The sequence below is a fragment of the Giraffa tippelskirchi genome, chromosome 5 (assembly GCF_054371585.1).
Source record: "Giraffa tippelskirchi isolate mGirTip1 chromosome 5, T2T-mGirTip1v1.2.pri, whole genome shotgun sequence".
Taxonomy (NCBI): domain Eukaryota; kingdom Metazoa; phylum Chordata; class Mammalia; order Artiodactyla; family Giraffidae; genus Giraffa; species Giraffa tippelskirchi.
This window is the reverse complement of record NC_137279.1, coordinates 54928412-54949304: the sequence shown is the minus strand read 5'-3', so window position 1 is coordinate 54949304 and position 20893 is coordinate 54928412. Positions and strand designations below refer to the sequence as shown.

Below are 20893 nucleotides of genomic sequence, written 5' to 3'. Positions count from 1 at the left end.
TTGGCACATAAGAGATACTCATAATAAATATCCATTGAATGAATGATTCTAAACTCTCTGCTTCCTGGTTCAGAACTGCTAAATCCAACTCAAGTTGTGAGTGTCAGATGGGACAGTTGGGATAGAATGCTGAACATCTGCACAGCTTAACACACGGAAAAGGCTTTGCATTATCAGTCTCTCAAGACGGTGGTCAGAGGTGAAACAAAGCAACAGTACACAGGCCAAAAGGAGTGAGTTTCAAGAAATAAACAGGTAAGTGGGCAAGGAAGATGGGAGTACAGGGAAGAACAGTTAGATTTAACTAAAAAAAAATGTTACCAGTTTTGTCAAAGTATTTTCTACAGGAGCGATGGCCTATAGTGGGTCTGAGCTGTAGTGCTCTTTATGGTTTAGGAATGTCTGTCACTGTACATTTAAAAGCACATGCTCTCCCAACACCCACTTAGCTGCCGCCGGAGTAACCTACATTCTCCACTGGCCTGTGAGGCACGCCGACTGGGCCCCAGCCACTCAGCTTGAGGCCCAGAGGCTCCACTCTAGTACACCAGCGGCTTCTGCTCCCACTGGCTGAGTCACAGGCTTACCTTTTATGTCTGTTCCCAAATCTACCTATGCTGGTTGTACATATTGTAAGTCTGTAATTTAATAACTAATAAAAAGGAATGAGGAAGACAAGGGAGTTCTTTACATGAATACTATGTAGACTGCTTTAAAAAGATTTATGGAGGAGAGTAGCTCACTCCAAGGTCTAGTGGATTAGATATAGAGCAAAAACTATAAAGACTAGGGGATAAATTACAAAAATCCTAAGATTTTATACTCAGATGGCATCACTGTTTTAAAGAGACAGGATCCAGAAATCACAGGCAATATACCATGGGTGAGGTTTATGTAGAAAAACCTCAGTAAAACTGTAATCGACCCTATTTAGAGAAAATATCTTGGCCCTGCATCCCATGATCAATGAGAAATTGTACATTTATATGTTTTAATTTAAAATAAAATGTAAATCCTTGCTTGAGTTCACCACTGGTCCTAATCACCTGGGTTAAGAGGCTTTTACAGGATATTACTCTCTTTCAAGGATTTGGGCTCTTCAAGCCACCAAAATGCCAGGACAGCTGAGCATAAATAAAATGCAATTATCAAATAAAAAAGTCTAACAAGGCCCAATGTAAATAATCTTTCTTATATCAGTCAATTATTAATGAAGCCAAATAAACAAGAAGTCAGTACAGGAAATTTCAAATTTAAAATGACCTTACCTTATCCATCAAGTATGTAGCAGCAGAAAACCTTTTGACTAAGAATGTGTTCCACATCATCAGCGCAATGCCTGGATAGCAAGTGAAGTAAGGCAGTAAGCAGAATGCTTATATATCTTCTCTTTCACCATATATAGCAAACTGTTTTCTTCATTAAGTTTATAAAACTACCTGTGTTATTTAGATATTACTTCTTATATCTTATGTAATATTTATAAAATTGATAAAAACATTTATCATCTATAAAAATCAGAACTGGGCTGTGTGAGAGGATATCCAAATGGCCAATAAGCGTAAGAAAAGACAGCGTCACTATTTATGAGAGAAACAGAGATTAGAATTACACAGAGATATCATTACCTGACCAACAGAAAGGCTAAAATTTTTTAATATAACAACACCAAGTGTGGATGAGGATGTGGAAACAATGGGGATGCTCACACACTGCTGGTGGGATAATCACCTGGGAAAACCCCTTGGAAAACTGCTTGGCCCATATCTACCTAAGCTACGTATGCCGACCGTGTGACCCAGCAAGTCCTCTGCAGAAACAATCACAAAAATATGTACAAGAGAGTCGACAGCCAAACACTGGAAACAGCCCTAAAGGATTTTTCTTATATGTGACCACTAAATAAGGCAATATACAAAAAAAGTAGTAAAAAGCAAAGCAAAATACAAAAAAAAATTTAAAAAGAACTCGACCAAACAAAAAATCTGGGCTTTACATGTCCATAAACAATAAACTGTGGCACTGATACTAGAATTTCTGCAATAGTTAGGCAGTATAAACATGACATTTCACATATTGTCTTATTACCCACAAAGCTGCTTCTGTAACTAGGAGTGAGGTTGTGCAGAAGCCAGGAAACTTACTCAATGTACAAACTGGGTAAAGTGTTTTTTTTTTGATTGAAGTAAAGTTAATTTATAATGCTGTGTTAGTTTCAAGTGTACAACAGTGATTCAGATATATACACACACACACGTCTATGTGTATATATACAAACACACACCCCACTCATACTTACATATATATATTCTTTTCCACATATTTTTCCCTTATAGGATGTTACAAAATATTGACTATAGTTCCTTGTGCTATACAGTAGGTCCTTGTTGGTTATCTATTTTATATGTAGTAGTGTGCTGCTAAGTCACCTCAGTCGTGTCCGACTCTGTGCGACCCCATAGACGGAAGCCCACCAGGCTCCCCTGTCCCTGGGATTCTCCAGGCAAGAACACTGGAGTGGGTTGCCATTTCCTTCTCCAATGTAGTAGTGTGGTAGTGTGTTAATCCCAAAAATTTATTCCTCCCCCGACAAACTGGGTAAAATTCTAACTTGAATAGTAGCCTGTGATCAATAGGTAACTTAATTTTATCAGTAAAGATAAATCCACTAGAGACCATATTTTCCAAATGAGTCACTTTAAATCTTTTTTTCTTCCCTTGGAAGAAAGTTAGGAGTAAAGAGACAAATATATAAAATAAATTATAAGTTCTTGTAAAGTAAAACAAGAATTTTAGAATTTCTGCAATTTGACCTCATACCACCTGCAAGAAGGTGTTACAGAAGAAATAAGCAGCTTCTCTATAATGTATCACAGAGACAAAAAGGTGATTATCTCCTCTTATCTGGACCCAAACCCAGTCTCACCACTTAGTATCTTACTAACTTCCTATCTTAGTATCTCACTAGTCCATTACTGAGCTCCTTGATTAATTCTTACAGGGAAACTCTTCTATTAAATGAAGCCAGCAATCTGGTGACCATTTTTCTACAATAAATTGTAACATTTTTTTCAAGAAGACAACAGCAGTCCCCGTGGTAAAGAAGCCAATGGAGAATACTCATGTTCGTTAAAAGAAGCACAAGATGGCAGGGATAAATTTGGAGTTTGGGATTTGGCAGACACAAACTACTACACATAAAATAGGTAAACAACAAGGTCCTACTGCATAGAATAGGGAACTATATTTAATATCCTATAACAAACCATAACGGAAAAGAATATGAAAAAGAACATATATATACATGTATATGTGTATGTATAACTGAATCACTTTGCTGCACACCAGAAACTAACAGTATGGTAAATCAACTCTACTTCAATAAAACATTTTTTAAAAAGACAATATTAATGCATTTACTTTGTAAACAAATGAAATAAACTTAGGTTATTAATAAATACAAAAAAAAGCAGCAGCACAAAGTAATTTCTAGCATATAATATTATTAGGCTTTGGCTACCCTAACTTTTTCATCAGGACTTAAGTTCTGAGCAGCCCATTCCTCTTCCCTTATCTACCTGTGAACTAAAGAGGGAATCAACAATTCATGCATAATATTCTCCTCACTACACCCAGGAATAGTTGTCAGCATGGGAAACTGATGGGTGGGGAGAGATGGTGATAATTACTGCCAGTCCCCATCTCCTTTCTGGACAGCATTTTTCAAGCAATTAAAACAGCTGGTACTGTGTATGCAGCTTGACACAGTAATGTGTTAGGTGGTAGGACCTATTTTATTTTTATCAAATAAAAATTTACCAGGATGTGAATTTAAAGAGACTTGGCTCTGTGGGGAAGGGGATGGGATAGTTAGGGAGTTTGGGATGGACATATACACATTGCTATTTTTAAAATGGATAACCAACAAGGACCTACTGTATAACACAGGGAATTCTGCTCAGTGTTTTGTGGCAGTCTGGATGGGAGGGGAATTTGGGGGAGAATGGATACATGTATATGTTTGGCTGAGTCCCTTCCTGGTTCACCTAAAACTATCACAACACTGTTTGTTAACAGGCTATAACCCAATACAAAATAAAAAAATATTATTAAAGAAAAGAAAGAGATTTGGCTCTTTTGAAAGAAACAGTTACATTTTTAACACCTGTTTACTTACCATTCTGAACATGGGCATTAAGAATGTGCTTCAAGTGTTCTATTGACCTAACAAAAAAACGTGCTTCCTTGCATGGAGGAAGCAAGAAGAGAGAAAGAAGAGGTATTATTCAACAGGTGTTTCAAATATAAATGGAGACTTCTTACATACATTTCTACATAAAGTAACCCAAGAATGTTACAAGAACATGGAATTGCTATATAAGAAGAAACTCTGCATAAGGTAATGTTAATGGTCTCTCTTAAATTTACGGTATCTATATAATGACTGATATCTGGACATCTGGATTAAAAATTTACTGTGGTTTGTACATCACAGCAATGTTCTCTTTAATAAATAGTTGAATTTCACACAAATGTAAAAACAATAGGTTTATTTTCTTTGTAAATATCATTAATTCTTCAACAACTATTTATTGAGTAACTACTATGCACCAGACTGCTAAAGGCACCAGACATACTGTAATGAACAAAACAGACCTAAATCCTTGCCCTCACTGAGGTTATGCTCTAGTGACAGAACTAGATGATAAACACAGTAAGTAAATTATAGAGGATGTTTACAGAGGATGTTAGTGATAAGTGCCAAGGAGAAAACATTAAAGCAGTAAAGGGAAATAGGAAATATAAGAGGGACTGCTGAACATTCAACTCTTTTTAATCAAGGCAGTTTAAAATTGTGGCCTGTACATTATTAATGTGTCTGCTAATGTGTGTCAAAAGTTCCCCAAAGGTAATTTCAATTGTTTTGAGCCTAGTAAAGCTGTGTGTGTAAAATGATGGAATTGGGATAGGGGTTGTTGGATGGAGCAAGGAGATAAATATTTAACAGGAAAAAAAACAAGTAAGAAAAACGACTGCTGATTTTAAATGTAAATAATTATAATAAATGACAACGGCAACACAAATCAAAATGTCAGACACCATGTGTGTATTTTCTTTGTAAGTTGCTACAACTTTTCAAGATATCTATTAAGAAGGAAATTGAGAACAAAAGGCTCAGAAACATTCCGAAACGTCACATAGCCAGGAGCCATGGGACTGAACAGAGTCTATTATGCAAACTGCCTTTGGTTTAGAAATGACCGCTGTAGGACAAAGCTTTTTAACTTAAATACCACTTTCTTAAACCTGAATCTGGAACTAATTCACTCAGATTTTAGAAATTATCATGTCTTTGTTCTAGTCCTAAGGTTCTTATGTGGCAAAAGTGTCCCATTTAAGGAGGAGACTAAACTTGCTCCCCCTTTAGGCTGTGGGGAGGTCAACTGAAGAGTGATGGGAGGGGAATTTTTTGGTCAAAGTTTAATTGATCAAAGAACATTACTTTGCTTAAAGCACTTATTTTCAAAATGTCTTCCTTTAACATGAAAGTGATTACATATTCAAGACAACATTGTTTCATTTAGAGCAAGGAAAAATATCACTATCATTAGTATGCACGCTTATGTGTTGAGCTGCTTCAGTCATGTCTCTGTGACCTCATGGACTGCTGCCCACCAGGTTCCTTTGCCCATGGGATTATCCAGGCAAGAATACTAGACTAGGTTGCCATGATCTCCTCCAGGGGACCTCCCCCACCAAAAGATTGAACCTGCGTCTCTTATGTCTCCTGCCTTGGCAGGCGCGTTCTTTAACACTAGCGCCACCTGGGAAGCTCCTGTCATTAGTATTTTAGTGTGAATTAGTCATCAGTGAGATTTTCCTTCAATAGTGCAACCTGATACAAGGATGATAAAGAAAAGAATTTTGATTGAGGTTAATTTACCAAAGAACTAAGGAGGCCTATGCTCTGAGGACTGTACAGCCAAGAGAAATATACGTCAGGCATTTTCACATCTTATTTTATCCTGGTGTCCATCCTGAAGATTGGTACCATCATTAAAAAGGGGTAGGAGGAGAAAAATCAGATTCAAGAGATTGTGACTGGCCCAAACCCAGACACCTGTGCGGAGCCCTCAAGTCCAGGCCTCCTGTCTCCAGGCCTGGGGGGGCCTCTCCTCATGCTGCTTCCAGATTGAGACTGTCTACGAGGGAAGAAGGCTGCTGGGAGGGGCAGAAAGTGATGCCCAAGCAGACAGTCAGACTGGCATCAGGATCTTGACTTTGGATTTGATCATGATGACTACAGTGTGAAGAACTGTGTATAGGTTGACACTATCTCATGTAGAAATTCCAAAGGAAATAAAAGGTACACTCATCGCAACTTATTAAGAATAGGACAGAACACACTGGCGTTGGACACAGAGAAATCTACTAGGCTTGAATCCTGGCCTGACCACTGATTAGCAATGTACTTACAGCCTGGACAAGGAATCTGACTTCTCTGAGCCCATTTTCTCTTCTCTAGAGTGGGAATAATGATGACACCCACACTTCATAGGTTTATTGTGAGGATTATGTATGAAAAAGGCCTTGTATAGCTCCTGGCGTGGAGCTACTCCAAAGGGGAAAAAGTCAGTGTCTGTAAGTGAAGAGAACAGTCCCACGAAAGAGGTGACAAGAGTCGTACCTCCGGGTCTTTATTCCACTGCACGACGTACTCCCAGCAGCAGTGTGCGTGCAGCACGTCCAGCTCGAGGCTACAAGGGAACTGCTTGTAGGCCAAGTGCAGCAGGTCTGAAAGTTAGGAGACAGCGATGTCTTACTCCTGCCTGAGGGAGAGCTCCAGCCACCTTCTTCACGCTGGATTTCCTGTTTACCCGTGTTTATGTCTTACCTGGAATGGCTCCCAAGTCCATCTCCACCTCTGATACCTCAAATAAACCTCGGTTAATACCTTCTCTGGGTTCATCTGGGTTTTCTGCATCTCTTCCTTTATTAGCCAGTTTTAACACTTCGGGGCTGAGGTCCTGTTTAAATATCCACTTGGCTACACTGTCTGCAATGCCACCTACAGTTTGGAGATGAGAAAGAAAATGAACATTGGCAGCATTTGCCAAAGGAGCCCACAGAGTGCAGGATCTCACTGTCCCCAAGAAGACCTAAGTGCCACATTGCATTAAGCCTAAAAGTGACCCCAGAGCCATGAGATTTATAGCAGAGTCACCACCTACCACTCACCATGTGAGGGCAAGTGGGATACTGGATCTCTAAGGGCATCTTTACACTCTTGTAAAATATTAGCTAAATATTAATGTCTATACACACTTACCTTCAATGTCCACAAATTCAAACTGCATTTTACCAGGCACAGATGAAGGCATGAATACATCTTTAAAATGCTTTCATTTAAATGCAAGTGAAAACAGACTCATTAGCATGATACTTGTGTTAAGGTTTCTTAGGGCAAAATACTATTTTTAGAAATCAAGAACTTTCCTCTATGGAATATTTGGGGGCAAAATTTAGCCACAGTTAATTAATAGCATGATGCTATACCATGTTTCAGTCATCAACATAGTCCAGAAAGTTATAAATCATAAAAAGCATTCAAGATGAAGAGTCTTGCCTACTACCTAAAACAAATACAAGCTTCTCTAATGTATTAAAACTTTTTCCTCTCAGTCTTTCTTCCTATTTTGCTTCAAATGTAAACCTTTTTGACAACAAGAATACAAAATCATGATTATCAGTGGAAATAAATGAGAGCAGTATGCCAGGTGATCTAATTTCTTATGCTTGGCTTCTAAATCATTTGATAATTCCCATTCCAGGATGAAGTCCTGATCCTATTGCTCAAATTAATATTAAAATGGTGTTCCTACATTTTCACCAGGTGGAAGAACAGAGGATAGTGAGTTTATAATTTGAAAATGTTCACAAATCTTATACAGAATGAGAAGATGAGTTAACTAAATTAAAACCATAAATGCTAGTATTTAAACCCAGAAAGAGTCATTCCAGTATCAGATGTCTGACAGAGATGCTGGTAATAAGGAGAGGAAGTACGTCATTATAAATCCAATATTTTAAGATATTTGTGGTCCTACAAGGTGTTTGAGCACAGGAATCCAATGACTTTGGAATAGTAGAAAGTGATGCACTGAAAAGAAGGTATAAAGTTCCATGAATATTAGGAGGAAGAAGAGAAAATTCGCAGTTAGTGGGTCATGAGAGGCTTCCTGGAGGAGGCAGCATTTGAGATGGGCCTTGGAAGTTGAGAAGAGGTACGTGGTGGGTTATCTATTTACTTTTAAAATCTGAGTGTATTTTTCTTTCCTTATTTTTTCAGTTGTTTCTATAAAAAAAAAAGCCCCAGAAAACTTATGCCATAAAAATATAGATCTATGGCTACAAATACTCAAATAACTTTAGGTTACCTTTTCCTCCTTCTAACAGCTTTTTCACGGAAAGCTTCGGGAGCGGCTCAGCCTGCAGCGAAGACACTTTGGAGGTCCGGGTGTTCGTTTTGCTGTGAAGCAGAGTCTGAAGCAGGAGACAGTCCTCTAGCTGTTTCAGGAGGAGTTTCCAGTATTCCGTGTCAAGAGAAAGGGCCTCCCAGGAATCGGTGAGGGCTTCCGAGTCAGTTCCTAAAACTGTTTGGGAAAACTAATAGAAAACGCACAGTTGATACTCTGGCTAAGTCTGGATTAACACTAATTTGAATGAGCTTTTAACGTGAAAGCTGATGGATCTTCAGGATACATCACAAAGCAATACACAGATGCTGGTGCACAAACATTACAACTTGGCTGGATGGAACATGAGGGTCAGGAGTAGACTGGAGACTTAGGCACAATGCTGACAGAGTTCAGACATTTATGAAGAGACCTGTAGTGAGGCCCATGATTCAACCAACATGCATTGCAAAGGTTTCAGGCCCATCCCTGCAAGAGTTCCCGGATACTGATGGTTCTTCAGAATGTACTAGCTAACATAAAAGAAATAGCATAAGCTAGTCATAATGAATTTAGCCCCAAACTACTGAGACTGACAATGTTGAGTGAATCTCTACAGATCTATTTAAGTATCCTATCCAATTTAATGCAACATCCCCCTAGAAAAAATTATTTGATTCACCATGAGATACAAGGGGCGTTAATCTTATCTTAAATAAATTTTAGTCTTCAAGAGATGGGGAAAAGCCACAAAGTAAAAGCTCAACTGAAAGCTTTCATCTGAGTCATTCAACACTACGTGCCAAAACTGCCCTTGTTTCTAAAAGAGGGATATAAATACAATTGTAGAAATTAAAAGCTGAAAGAAATCTGAGAAATAACACTGTCTAACCCTGAGCCTTTTGAATGAGGACCTGCCTTCTAAAGACACTCACCACAGACCACCAGCTGTGAACACTGTGACTCCAGTGCTTCTCCCCTTATGCTGTGTGGAGACTAAGTTCAAGGACGCATGTCATCTGAATAAACAACTTAAGAAGAACCCCTTATCTCCAAGAGACAGACAAGATCCTGCTGGACACGTATCTCAAATCCTAGATGTTCCACACACTGAAGACAATGCAGCCCAGAAGGGGAAAGCAGTTGGGGAGCCCGCTGGAGGGGAGCCCCCCCGCCCACTCACTTTCTTCTCGGTCAAGCTGTTGGATATCTGGGCAGCGACAGCATGCCCCACGTGCGCGGATAACAGCGCAGCCCCATTGTTCTCGGACTGAATACAGACCGTGCGCATCTGCTGCCACCAGGGGGACACTGACTGGGAATCCCAGGTCTCTTCGATGGCCACTACAGGCAAATGGGAAAAAAAGAAACTCTTAGCTTGGCAAATTTTTTTTTTAACCTTTGATGTTAAATATAATGTTAAAGCCAAGTTTCCCATTGATGCATGTGTATATTTTTGAATGAACTGGAAAAATAAATCTTTATTTTATTCAGAACACTTACATTCCATTTATTTATGCTCTTAGGCATCTTGCTCTGAATTGATTGCAAATCTGTTTGGAATACTTTCATCATTGCTGAAAACTACTACTGAATGTTTTAATATAACAGATTATTGTTCTCATCATGCCAAAAATAATAAGAAAAATATTACCTCCACTAAAGACCATTCAATTCACCTCACTGAACTCAGAAAACACACTGTTCATATCATTTTTGATGTTGACACAAAATGTAAACTTAATTTTCATAAAGCACACTTTGACTGTATTAAGAATTTTCTACGACTACATAAAGGATTCTCTCTAGTGAAATGTTTTGTACCTCCTAGTCTCCTTTTGTTAAGAGGAAGTATTCTCCCTCCCCATTTTTGTGGAATTTTAACACTGAACGTTGTTTCTGGGAGTGGAGACCACATTCCCGAAGAGCCAAACCTCAGCATCCACAGTGCTCACCTTTCATCTTGCTCAAGAGGTACAGCATCGTATGGAGACAGCAGACAGACAGCGGTTTGTCCAAAATATCTTTTTCCTTAGAAAGCCAAACACTCAGGAGCAGAGACTGAAATCAGATTTAAATCTTTATTGTAAAAAAAAAATTTTTACCATAAACAAAACCTTGTACATTTCTAGACCATATGTGTATTCATAAGTGGTTCAGTCTTTCTGGTTGGGAGGTAAGTGCTTGCTTGTTACATTATGTAATGTGAGGAGCAGAACAAGGAACAAGGTAGCTTGTCTACCTTAAGAAATTCCATATCTGTTGGGGATCAAAACCTCCCCATTTCCTCCACTTCTTTAGGTTCAATACCACCCTTCAGTGCAAGCTTTTATTAAAGAAGAAATCGGCAGAGAGGGTACTGCCAGTGAGCATGGATCACAGAAGGCTGGCTGCACATTATGACAGGAGGGCCTGGAGCTGTGGCTCTAGCCCTGGCCTTGGCCATGCAAAGAAACCGGGGACCTGGCAGTGGTTGGTGAGTACGTAATACTATCAAACTTCAATCTTCAAGTCACGGAGTCATGAGAAACAGATTTTAAAAGCACTTAAATCAACATAGTGATTTTAAAGAATAAACATACTTAAAATTTTTTAAATTTGGGTTCATAAGATTTGTACACAGATAATTCTGGGCTAATGAAAACTTGAAAGGTGTCGTGTCACATCTGTTAAGTGCTGGTGTGTGTGAAAGGTTTTGATTGCGTATAATTCTGCAATGTCTTTATGTAAAAAAAAAAAGCTCTAATAAAATGAAAGGTTGACTATCAGTTTAAATGCATTAGTACATACATTTTTCAAAATTAAGAAGAGTAGGAAGCTGAAGGAGAAGTGTGTGAAGGAAATTAACTCAGGAGAATGACCCAAGGCAGATAGACCCTGACAGGCCTATCTTCCCATTCGATAGCAACAACCTCTTGGGGCAGGGCTGACTACTGGGGTTTTACAAACGATAAGAAGGAAAAAAAAACTTACTTACTGACTTAGAACTAAAGTTTGAACTGAGATCTGCCTGACTGTATAAATATAAAAATATACACACACACTTTCTCCTATTTCTCCCCTTTTTGGTTTAACTTGTCTCTTTTTTAACCCTTTCACATCTCTCTCTTTATCAGCCTCCTTTATACTTCATCCTATCTATACACTTTTTCATTTTTTTAAAACTGGGTATGTCCTTTCATATTTGCCCTCATATTCATAAGACAATGACAGTATTAACAACAATCAATGCTAATGGTTAGTTAGAGCTTATTATGAGCCAAGCCACATTAACTGCCTTCATAAGTTAAGATACACAGAAAGTATTACGGAGGGAGGACAGGATAGGGGTTCACTTTCACAAAAATGGGGTCGTATTATACCATGTTCATTCCACTTACTACATAATATGCTCTATCATCCACAAAATTTTGACTGACGTTAGCCATTTATCAACGTTATTCCCTCTGTTTTAAACTTCTTCTTAACCTCATACAGCACTGCTGTTTATAACCACAAGGCAGTCTAAAAAAAATGAACTGCCTGCATGGACAACAAAGACATTCCAGAATCATGTGAAAATTATTTTGTCTCGGTGTCTTGTGCATACAAGTTGTGAAGCAAATCAAAAGGAAATGAGGGGAGGTGGCAGAATTTAGGTTCATGGCTAGGTTGCCATCTGACTCACCCTGATTAATTTCGGAGACAAAATGTATGTCCAGGGGTTATGTTAAGAGTACACCAGGTTTCTAATGCACTGTGTTTCTCAAAGCTTGATTTCATGTCCCCAACAGCAAGGGTTTCAAAGTGCTCACAAAGATTGCCAATCCAAAGGGTTGTTTTAAACTATATTATGTTTAGACAAATTAAATGTCATGCCTTCGCTCTCTCTTGCCACTGCACTCTTCTAATTTTTTCTTCAATTAACCGCCTCCTCATTCATCACTACATTTAGCAAGTCCTGAAACAAACAAAACCTTGTTCTTCTGCTTAACTCTCCTTTTCCTGTCTCTCTGAGATCTGCTCTATCTCTTGCCCAACTAGGTAATCTCTGCTTATAAGCTAAACAGTGTTCTTATTTTTTTAAACTTAAAAAATTCCAAACAAGTTATGCTTTTATTTATTTGTAGAAAGTCAGTGTAAACAGAGGATGCTGTGGGCAACTTCAGAACATGATGAGACAATTTTAGAGTCACTTATGTAAGTGATAGATTTTTTTAAACTTCAGGAAAACTTAAGGGGAAAGGAGAAAAATAAGCAAAGTATAGAGAATAGAGAGAGGAACATAGATACCTTGTAGAATACACACACAGACATACACAATAGGAAAAGACAGTACCCGGAAGCTAACTACCTCCACAGCTAGTGAATACAAAATAAGATACATTTTCAAAACATTGCAGCAAAGAATGTTAGATTATGTATTATTCATAATATAAACATTCATATTAGAGATTCGCACACTCTAAGTGTGAATCATGCTATTTCATAATTGTTAATTCACATATAAATGTCACAAACTGACATCTTACCAGATGATATTTGAACAAAAGACTTTGAATAATAGAATCCTTGAACAGAAATTTACTAAATTCCTCTAATCAAGAAGTATCTAAGACTTGTTAGAACTCCCACCTAAGAAAGAAATAGGAACTTCCAGGGGTCTTTGGTGGGTGCTTCAAAAGCCTAATGAGCTTTACCTTTCGCAAAATATCCTCCTATATCATTCACACCCTTAACGTTTTAGTCCTTCACTCAATGGAAATGCTGGCATACATAGTGTGAGGAAGCCATCTGTCAGCCTGGCCTGCCTATACTTCAAAGAAATCTATCTTGTCAGTCTTTTGGATGAGCCTTATTTCCTAGTCTTTCCTGAAAACTAGGGTTTGTTTTAGGTTACAGAATCTGAAACTTCATACAATTCCATTGAGGACAGTTTTAAACGTTGTGAAAAACTATCAGCTGTTGTCTGTGAATGACACCATCTGTGATTATACTAGATTGGGAAATCTTTTCAAATTAAAAAATGTATACAACCTATATTATAAGTACCAAGCTTGTTCATGTACATAGTTCCAATAAAACTATTCTTTCAAATATTTCAGAAGAAAAAATAATTCAGAAAATAATTGATCAGGAAAGAATAGAAAGAGCTAGCATTTCAAATAATGTGCCTTTAAAACACTAGTAATAACTTTTGCTGAAAGACCTATCACTTTTTATTCATGACTGTTATATGTCTATATTCCTGAAAGTCTGTTACTCTTTTAACATTAAATAATAGAAGTTAATCTATATTCTCTTTAAAAAAACGACTTGAAATTTAATATCTGCAGAAAAATGCCACTGGTCTATATTGTGGCACTGGTATTAACTGCTTTGGGAAACAGCAAGATGTAAGCAGAACACGTATCTGTTGCCTGGTGTACAAACCCCTGAACTTTATCTTCCCACAGCCAGATGGCTGAGTAACAGTGTGAGTGAGTGGGCTGCCATTTTGTCTGATCAATGTCACCACAATGACCAAGCAGGCTCTTTTAAAAGCTAGTCTTACTGTACACTCAGTTTCTTACTTTGATTCTTGGGCTTTTTTCTTTTTTCCCCAAGAGAAGCTCCCTTTTCCCTTCCCATTCATTACAGCCTTTAAGTGAAAATGTATACTTATCTATTTCTCCTTTTTACTCTGTACTCACAGGATTTTTAAAAATTACTTAACTATAAATTAAGTAAGGGCTTCCCTGGAGGCTCAGACAGTAAAGAATCTGCCCGCAATGCAGGAGACCAGGGTTCGATCCCTGGGTCAGGAAGATCCACTGGAGGAGGAAATGGCAACCCACTCCAATATTCCTGCCTGAAGAATGCCATGGACAGAAGATCCTGGCAAGCTACAGTCCATGGGTGGGGTCAAAAAGAGTCAGACATGACTGAGTGACCAACATACAAATTAAGTAAACTAAACTGAGTAAACTGATTGCTTTAAAAAATACAGTATCTTCTACTGCATTTGAAATAAAAATACTTTAAAAATAAAACCCAGCCATAAAACATTTGTCTAGGAAAAAGAATTCAGCCATTTGGAATGTGTGAAATCATCTCATAAGAGATGATTTCTTAAAAATTGTTTAATTTAAAATTTTAGCCAATTTTAGAAATTTAGTATCATAATAATATAGGTCACAGCCTGATGGGTTTAAAGTAGAGAAATTTTCCATATAATACATACCACTCTATCACTTTATAAAACACACACACATATTTACAGTAAAGTTTACTAATTTTAAGTTGGATAAATAATACCATAAATGTGATAAAGTACATCTCCACCCAAAGTTCCCTTGTGCCTCTTTGAGCCACTCTCCAACTCCCACTCTCAACCTCTACGTTCATCTCCTTTGTTACTCTATTTTTGCTTATTCTAGTATTTCATATAACTAAAATCATCAGTAGGTACTCTTTTGTTTCTGGATCTTTTCACTTGGCCTAATGCTTTTGAAATTCATTTATGTTATTCTGTGTATCAGTAGTTCATTTCATTGTATGGTTACATCACACTTCATCCATTTATCAATTATTGGATATTTGGGTTGTTTCCAGTCTGGGTTATTAGGAAAAAAGCTGCTGTAAATAGTTTACTCCAAGTCTACGCAAACATACATATTCATTGCTCTTGACTAAGTACCTAGGAGTAAGACTGCTGGATTTTACGGTAAATCTCCGTTCAACTTGATAAGAAACTTTCAAACTGTTTTCTACAGTGGTTGTATTAAGTTGCATTTCCATAACCTGTGTTGAGCATTCTGATTGCTCTACATCCTCATCAACAATGGATATGTCAGTCTTTTTAGTTTTAGTCATTCTTTGGGACAGAGGCCATCATGGTTTTATTTTTGCTTTTCCCTAACGGCTAATTCCTGAACATCATTCAGGTAATTATTTGCAATTTGTATGTATATGTTTTGGTGACATATCTGTTCAAATCTTTTGCTCATTTTTAAACTGTATTGTCTCATTATTGAGTTGTACAAATTCTTTGTACAAACTGGACACAATGCATTTATCAGATCTATGATTTGTAAAAGAGACTTGCCTTTTCAATTTCTTAACAGTCTTTTAAAAAACAAAAGTTTTGAAATTTCATGAGGCATAATTTATCAGTATTTTTCTTTTACAGTTCATGCCTTTTCTACCTTAAGAAACCTTTGTCTAAACCAAGCTTTCTCTGATGTTTTTTTCTATAGATTTTGTAGTTTTACCTCATATTGATATTTATGTTCCACTGGACTTAATTTTTTTAATATATGGCTTGAGGTATAGGTGTGAGGTTTGTATCTTCCAGCCTTTGATCAAATTGCCAGAGATCAAATTGCCAACATCCGCTGGATCATTGAAAAAGCAAGAAGAGTTCCAGAAAAACATCTACTTCTGCTTTATTGACTTTGCCAAAGCCTTTGACGGTGTGGATCACAACAAACTGTGGAAAATTCTTAAAGAGATAAGAATACCAGACCACTTTATCTGCCTCCTAAAAAACTTGTACACAGGGTAGTAGCAACAGTTAGAACTGGACATGAACAATGGATTGGTTCAACATTGGGAAAGGAATGCGTCAAGGCTGTATGTTGTCACCCTGCTTACTTAACTTATATGTGGAGTATATCATATGAAATGCTGGGCTGGATGACTCACAAGCTGGAATCAAGATTGCTGGGAGAAATATCAACAACTTCAGATATGCAAATGGTACCACTTTAGTGGCAGAAAGTAAAGAGGAACTAAAGAGCCTCTATAAAAGAGGAGAGTGAAAAAGCTGGCTTAAAACTCAACATTCAAAAAATGAAGATAATGGCATCCGGTCCTAACACTTCATCACAAATAGAAGGGGGAAAAGTGGAAACAGTGTCAGATATCATTTCCTTGGGCTCCAAAACCACTGCAGACAGTCACTGAAGCCGTGAAAGAAAAACTATGACAAACCTAGACATTGTATTAAAAAGCAGAGACAACACTTTGCCGACAAAGGTCCATATAGTCAAAACTATGATTTTTCCAGTAGTCAGGTATGGATATGAGAGTTGGACCATAAAGAAGGCTGAGTGCTGAAGAATTAATGCTTTTTGAACTGTGGTGCTGGAGAAGACTTTTAAGAGTCCCTTGGACTGCAAGGAGATCAAACCAGTCAATCCTAAAGGAAATCAACCCTGAATATCCATTGGAAGGACTGGTGCTGAAGCTGAAGCTCCAATACTTTGGCCACCTGATGTGCACAGCCGGCTCACTGGAAAAGACTCTGATGCTGGGAAAGACTGAGGGCAGGAGGGGAAAGGGGTGACAGAGGATGAGATGGTTGGATGGTATCATTGATTCAGTGAACATGAGTTTGAGCAAACTCCAGGAGATCGTGAAGGACAGGGAAGTCTGGTGTGCTGCAGTTCATGGGGTCACAAAGACTTAGCAACTGAACAACAACAACCTCAGTTTTAATGTAAACAAAATTTAAATGAAACTGATTAAGCACAATAGTATACTGTGTTCATCTAGTTAAGCATCTCAATTTTGAATGACAGGTAATAGTTATCTCCTTTTTTAAAACTTTTTAATTTGCAATAATTATAGATTCCCTGGTGGCACAAGGAGCACAGGGAGGTCCGTGGGCCCTTCCTGCAGTCTTCCCTCTTGTTAACATTTTACACAAAACCAAGAAACTGCCACTGGTAAAATCCATAAAGCTTACTCAAATTTCACCAGCAATACAGGCACTCATTTTGCAGCATGCAATTTTATCATGTGTAGCACTGCATAACCGTCACCATCCAGACACTCAACTCTACCACTGGCACAAAATCTCCCTTCTATTAACCCTTTATAGCCACACTCTTCTGCCTGACATTCACCCCTAACCCTTGGCAACCACTAACTAATCTGTTCTCCGTCTTTATGGCTATGTTATTTTATGAATGTTATGAAAATAGAATCATGCAGTATGTTCTTTTTTAAAATGGGTTTTTTCTATTCACGTATTTTCCTTATTCATCCAAGCTACTGCTTATACTGATAGTTTATTCTTTTTTATTGCTGAGGGGTATTCCATGGTAAGAATGTGCCACAGTCTGTTTATCCATTTATCCACTGAAGGGCACTGAGCAAGTTTCAGTGTCTGGCCATTATGAATGAAGCCGCTTACAAACAACCATATGCAAGCAATGTATATCTTTAACTGTACTTCCTAACATCTATACTGCAAAGGGAGGTAGAGCAAAATTCATTTTTAAAGGACTTACATTTCAATTAAAACAATATCGTGGTCTAGTTACGTAAAGAATCCATGTGCCAGGGAACATGGTTAGATCCCTGGTCCGGGAGGATCCCACATACCTCGGGGCACCTAAGCCTGCACCCTAGAGCCCGTGCTCCGCAACAAGAGAAGCCACGAGAATGAGAAGCCTGTACACCACAACTAGAGAGTAGGCCCTGCTCACCAGAACTAGAGAGAGCCTGTGAGCAGCAGCAGAGACCCAGCACAGTTAAAAATAAACAAACAAATAAATAAAAACTAATGTATCATAGTCAACAAATTCACAGAGGTGGAAGGCCCAAATCCTGGCCAAAACTTGAGATGTGAGTGGGCATGTGATAAAGGGTGTACATGTGTATATCTCTGTACATGTGGGGGGCAGTCAAGAGCAGAACAAGTGATGTGGGGCAACTCCCTTGCCCTTTTCAGAAAGGGTGAAAATTTAGTGTTCTAGTTTTCCCACTGGATGATTCTTTTATTTACATTTGTTACGGCATGGAGATTAAATCCTAACAAGTATTCAAGGTCTGGGAATGTCTGATAATTCAATAATGCTTTAGGGAAACAATTTTGTTCTCTAGATAAGATCTTTTTAGGCTCATATGAACATTTTTTTCTGATGATCCCAGTCCACTGTAAATGCATGCATACACAATAGACTCTAAATTTATTTTAGGCCAACCATGGAATATGCTGGTTATAATTTATAGAGAATGAGAAAAAGAAAAATCAGATATTATTATTCAATTAAATACATGACTATACATCCTTGATCGTTTTTAGAAAGTTTTCATGTATGCTCTATAATACGCTTTAGACAAGAGTCAAAAAAAAAAAGAGAGACTGCCACTTCCAGATGACATTAACAAGGAAGAACAGCATTCAGCAACAAGAAACCTTACCAACAACAGCTGGGGGCTAAGTCCAGCCGACTCCAAAGTGTGACACATTTCCTCAGTGGAGCTTTCTCCACATAAACACTTCCAAAAAAAGAAACTGCCTGGTAAAACAAAAACAAAACACGTCAACCAATGCCTGCTTACCAAACTCAAAATCTTCCTGAATTGCAGTCTAGATTCCTAGAGGAGCAAAACAACAGCAGAGAAGGGAAATCAATGGCTCAGTTTGCTTAAGTGATTAAAGCAGAAGGCAAATCATTACATGTCTCACACTGTCTCCTAAGTATACTTTTTAATTCAGTACAATTTTTATAAGATAGTGCCTACCTATCCAGAGGGTCTTCCGTTGACTGTAAAACATACATTCAATTCTTTGGTTAATTAATTTAAAAAAGAGGGAGGATTCAGAAAGTAGTTTATCATTCTACCTACCTAAAGCCACATATTCCTCTTCACTTGTCTTCTTTATGTTGACCATATCCTTCTCATATTCTAAATATTCCAGGAATGTTTTCACAGGCAACACACCATCCTTATCATCAGAAAATCGGACAGCAGTCCTGCTGTTCTCTTGCTTATACTTCTCTAACAAGGCCTGGAGCTTAAGGAGTTCTTTTTCATCGAGCCTTAGTAACACAGCCAAGTCCTTAAATTTAGGGAGGAAGAAAAAGTTATCAATAGACCATGTCTCTTTCTATGACTGCCATTATGTGTCAATTATCTGTCAATATCTGCCATATCTGTTATTATCACTGAAACAAAATCCAAGACTATAAGCAAAAAACGACCTCTTAATTAACGTGATAGCTATGGTGTGCTCTGCTGAAAATTTTACTCTCAATTGACGAGCAGGATTTTATTTAAATAAAATAATCTTGAAACACTACATACTACTGAAAGTATCATTCTTAGAAAATTTCTTGAGATTATTCAATACTCTTCTAAAATGTCTGAATTGTAATTAACATATATTATTGCTTAATCAGAAAAAAATGTAAGTGGTTGTTAACTGCCAACTCTTGTGATTCTGAGCAAACTAAAGAACTACTAGATAGTTAATATTTGTTTTAGTAAGCAGCACAAACACTATAAAATAAAAGCAGTGGGCAACAGTCCTCACTGTATCTACATATAAATCCTCTATATGGCTCTCAGGGTTGTAGAGATTAAAAAGTAACAGATACAGCCTGCCAGCCTTTCAAACTATTTTCACATCAGATGTGCAGAAACATCTCCTGATACTACTACTGGTGGTGGTGGCAGTTTAGTTGCTCAGTCGTGTCCGCCTCTTTGAGACCTCATGGACTGCTGCCCACCAGGTTCCTCTGTCCGTGGAATTCTCCAGGCAAGAATACTGGAGTGGGTAGCCATTCCCTTCTCCAGGGGATCTTCCCAACCCAGGCACCCTATAGATATAACTTAATCAACCTGAACTTTTCTGTTGCTTGAAAGTATTTTTCACTATTGGAGAAGTAATGGCAGAACAAAATCTCCTGAAAAATGGCCTTGTCATTTATCATGACATGTCATTTATCACAGAACAGTATTATGAAGAGATCGTTAAAATACTTTATAAAATTCATCTATAATACCAAAGGTTAAAAAAAAATGTTAGAATGTATAGGCTATTTTCAATACTGAGAGGAAATATTTTCAGTATTTGCCACCTCTCATTTTTGTTTAAAATTTGTTTATTTCTATACAGGTTTTTACAATAATAGGCATCTGTTTTAAAACTCAACGAGCTTTCAGATGTACCAAATATGTTTTTTAAAAGTGTTACCAGTGACTTGACAAATCACTAAAGTCACTTTAATGATTTTCCATTAGATAAATAAAAGACATGAGACCTTGAAGCCACCAATCTGCTCACGGTCACACAGCAGTTGAGGGAAGAGAGGACAATATTTTTCTCTGTTCTCTATCAAGAGAAATTCTATTTCTCTGCAGAGAAAGGAGGAATTTTGTATATTCTCCTAGAAATGAGCAATACTGCACTTGCACTATAATAAGGATCACAAGGTCCCATCACTTTTTTACATTTTGAAGAATAAAACCATAGAACATTTTCTACAATTACTTTAAACACTCTGATGTAAGATGGACTATCTTAAAAACGTATTCTATTATGTAGTAAACAACAGAGCAGTATGAGTTTACTAACAACACAGAAAAGCTGGTCCCTTCTGCTTGTTAGAATCATTTTCTTTAAAAGAAATAGAAAATTTGCTACTTCCATTCATTGCACATTTTTGATTAGCAAACCC

General features: G+C 37.6%; 1 protein-coding gene across 3 annotated transcripts in view; it reads right to left on the bottom strand.

The window, feature by feature from the left end:
- RAB3GAP2 (RAB3 GTPase activating non-catalytic protein subunit 2) overlaps positions 1–20893 on the bottom strand; it is a 109384-nt gene that overhangs the window by 10967 nt on the left and 77524 nt on the right. For 2 of the 3 annotated variants that reach the window (XM_081491967.1, XM_081491965.1), the window contains exons 20-28: positions 19059–19272; positions 18630–18727; positions 10412–10517; positions 9640–9800; positions 8439–8667; positions 6896–7069; positions 6689–6795; positions 4178–4244; positions 1269–1339 (exon numbers count right to left, since the gene is read on the bottom strand). In XM_081491967.1, coding sequence (XP_081348093.1) covers positions 1269–1339; positions 4178–4244; positions 6689–6795; positions 6896–7069; positions 8439–8667; positions 9640–9800; positions 10412–10517; positions 18630–18727; positions 19059–19272 — 1227 coding nt within the window. The remainder of the gene's footprint in view (positions 1–1268; positions 1340–4177; positions 4245–6688; positions 6796–6895; positions 7070–8438; positions 8668–9639; positions 9801–10411; positions 10518–18629; positions 18728–19058; positions 19273–20893) is intronic. The other variant, XM_081491966.1, reaches the window with a different exon arrangement.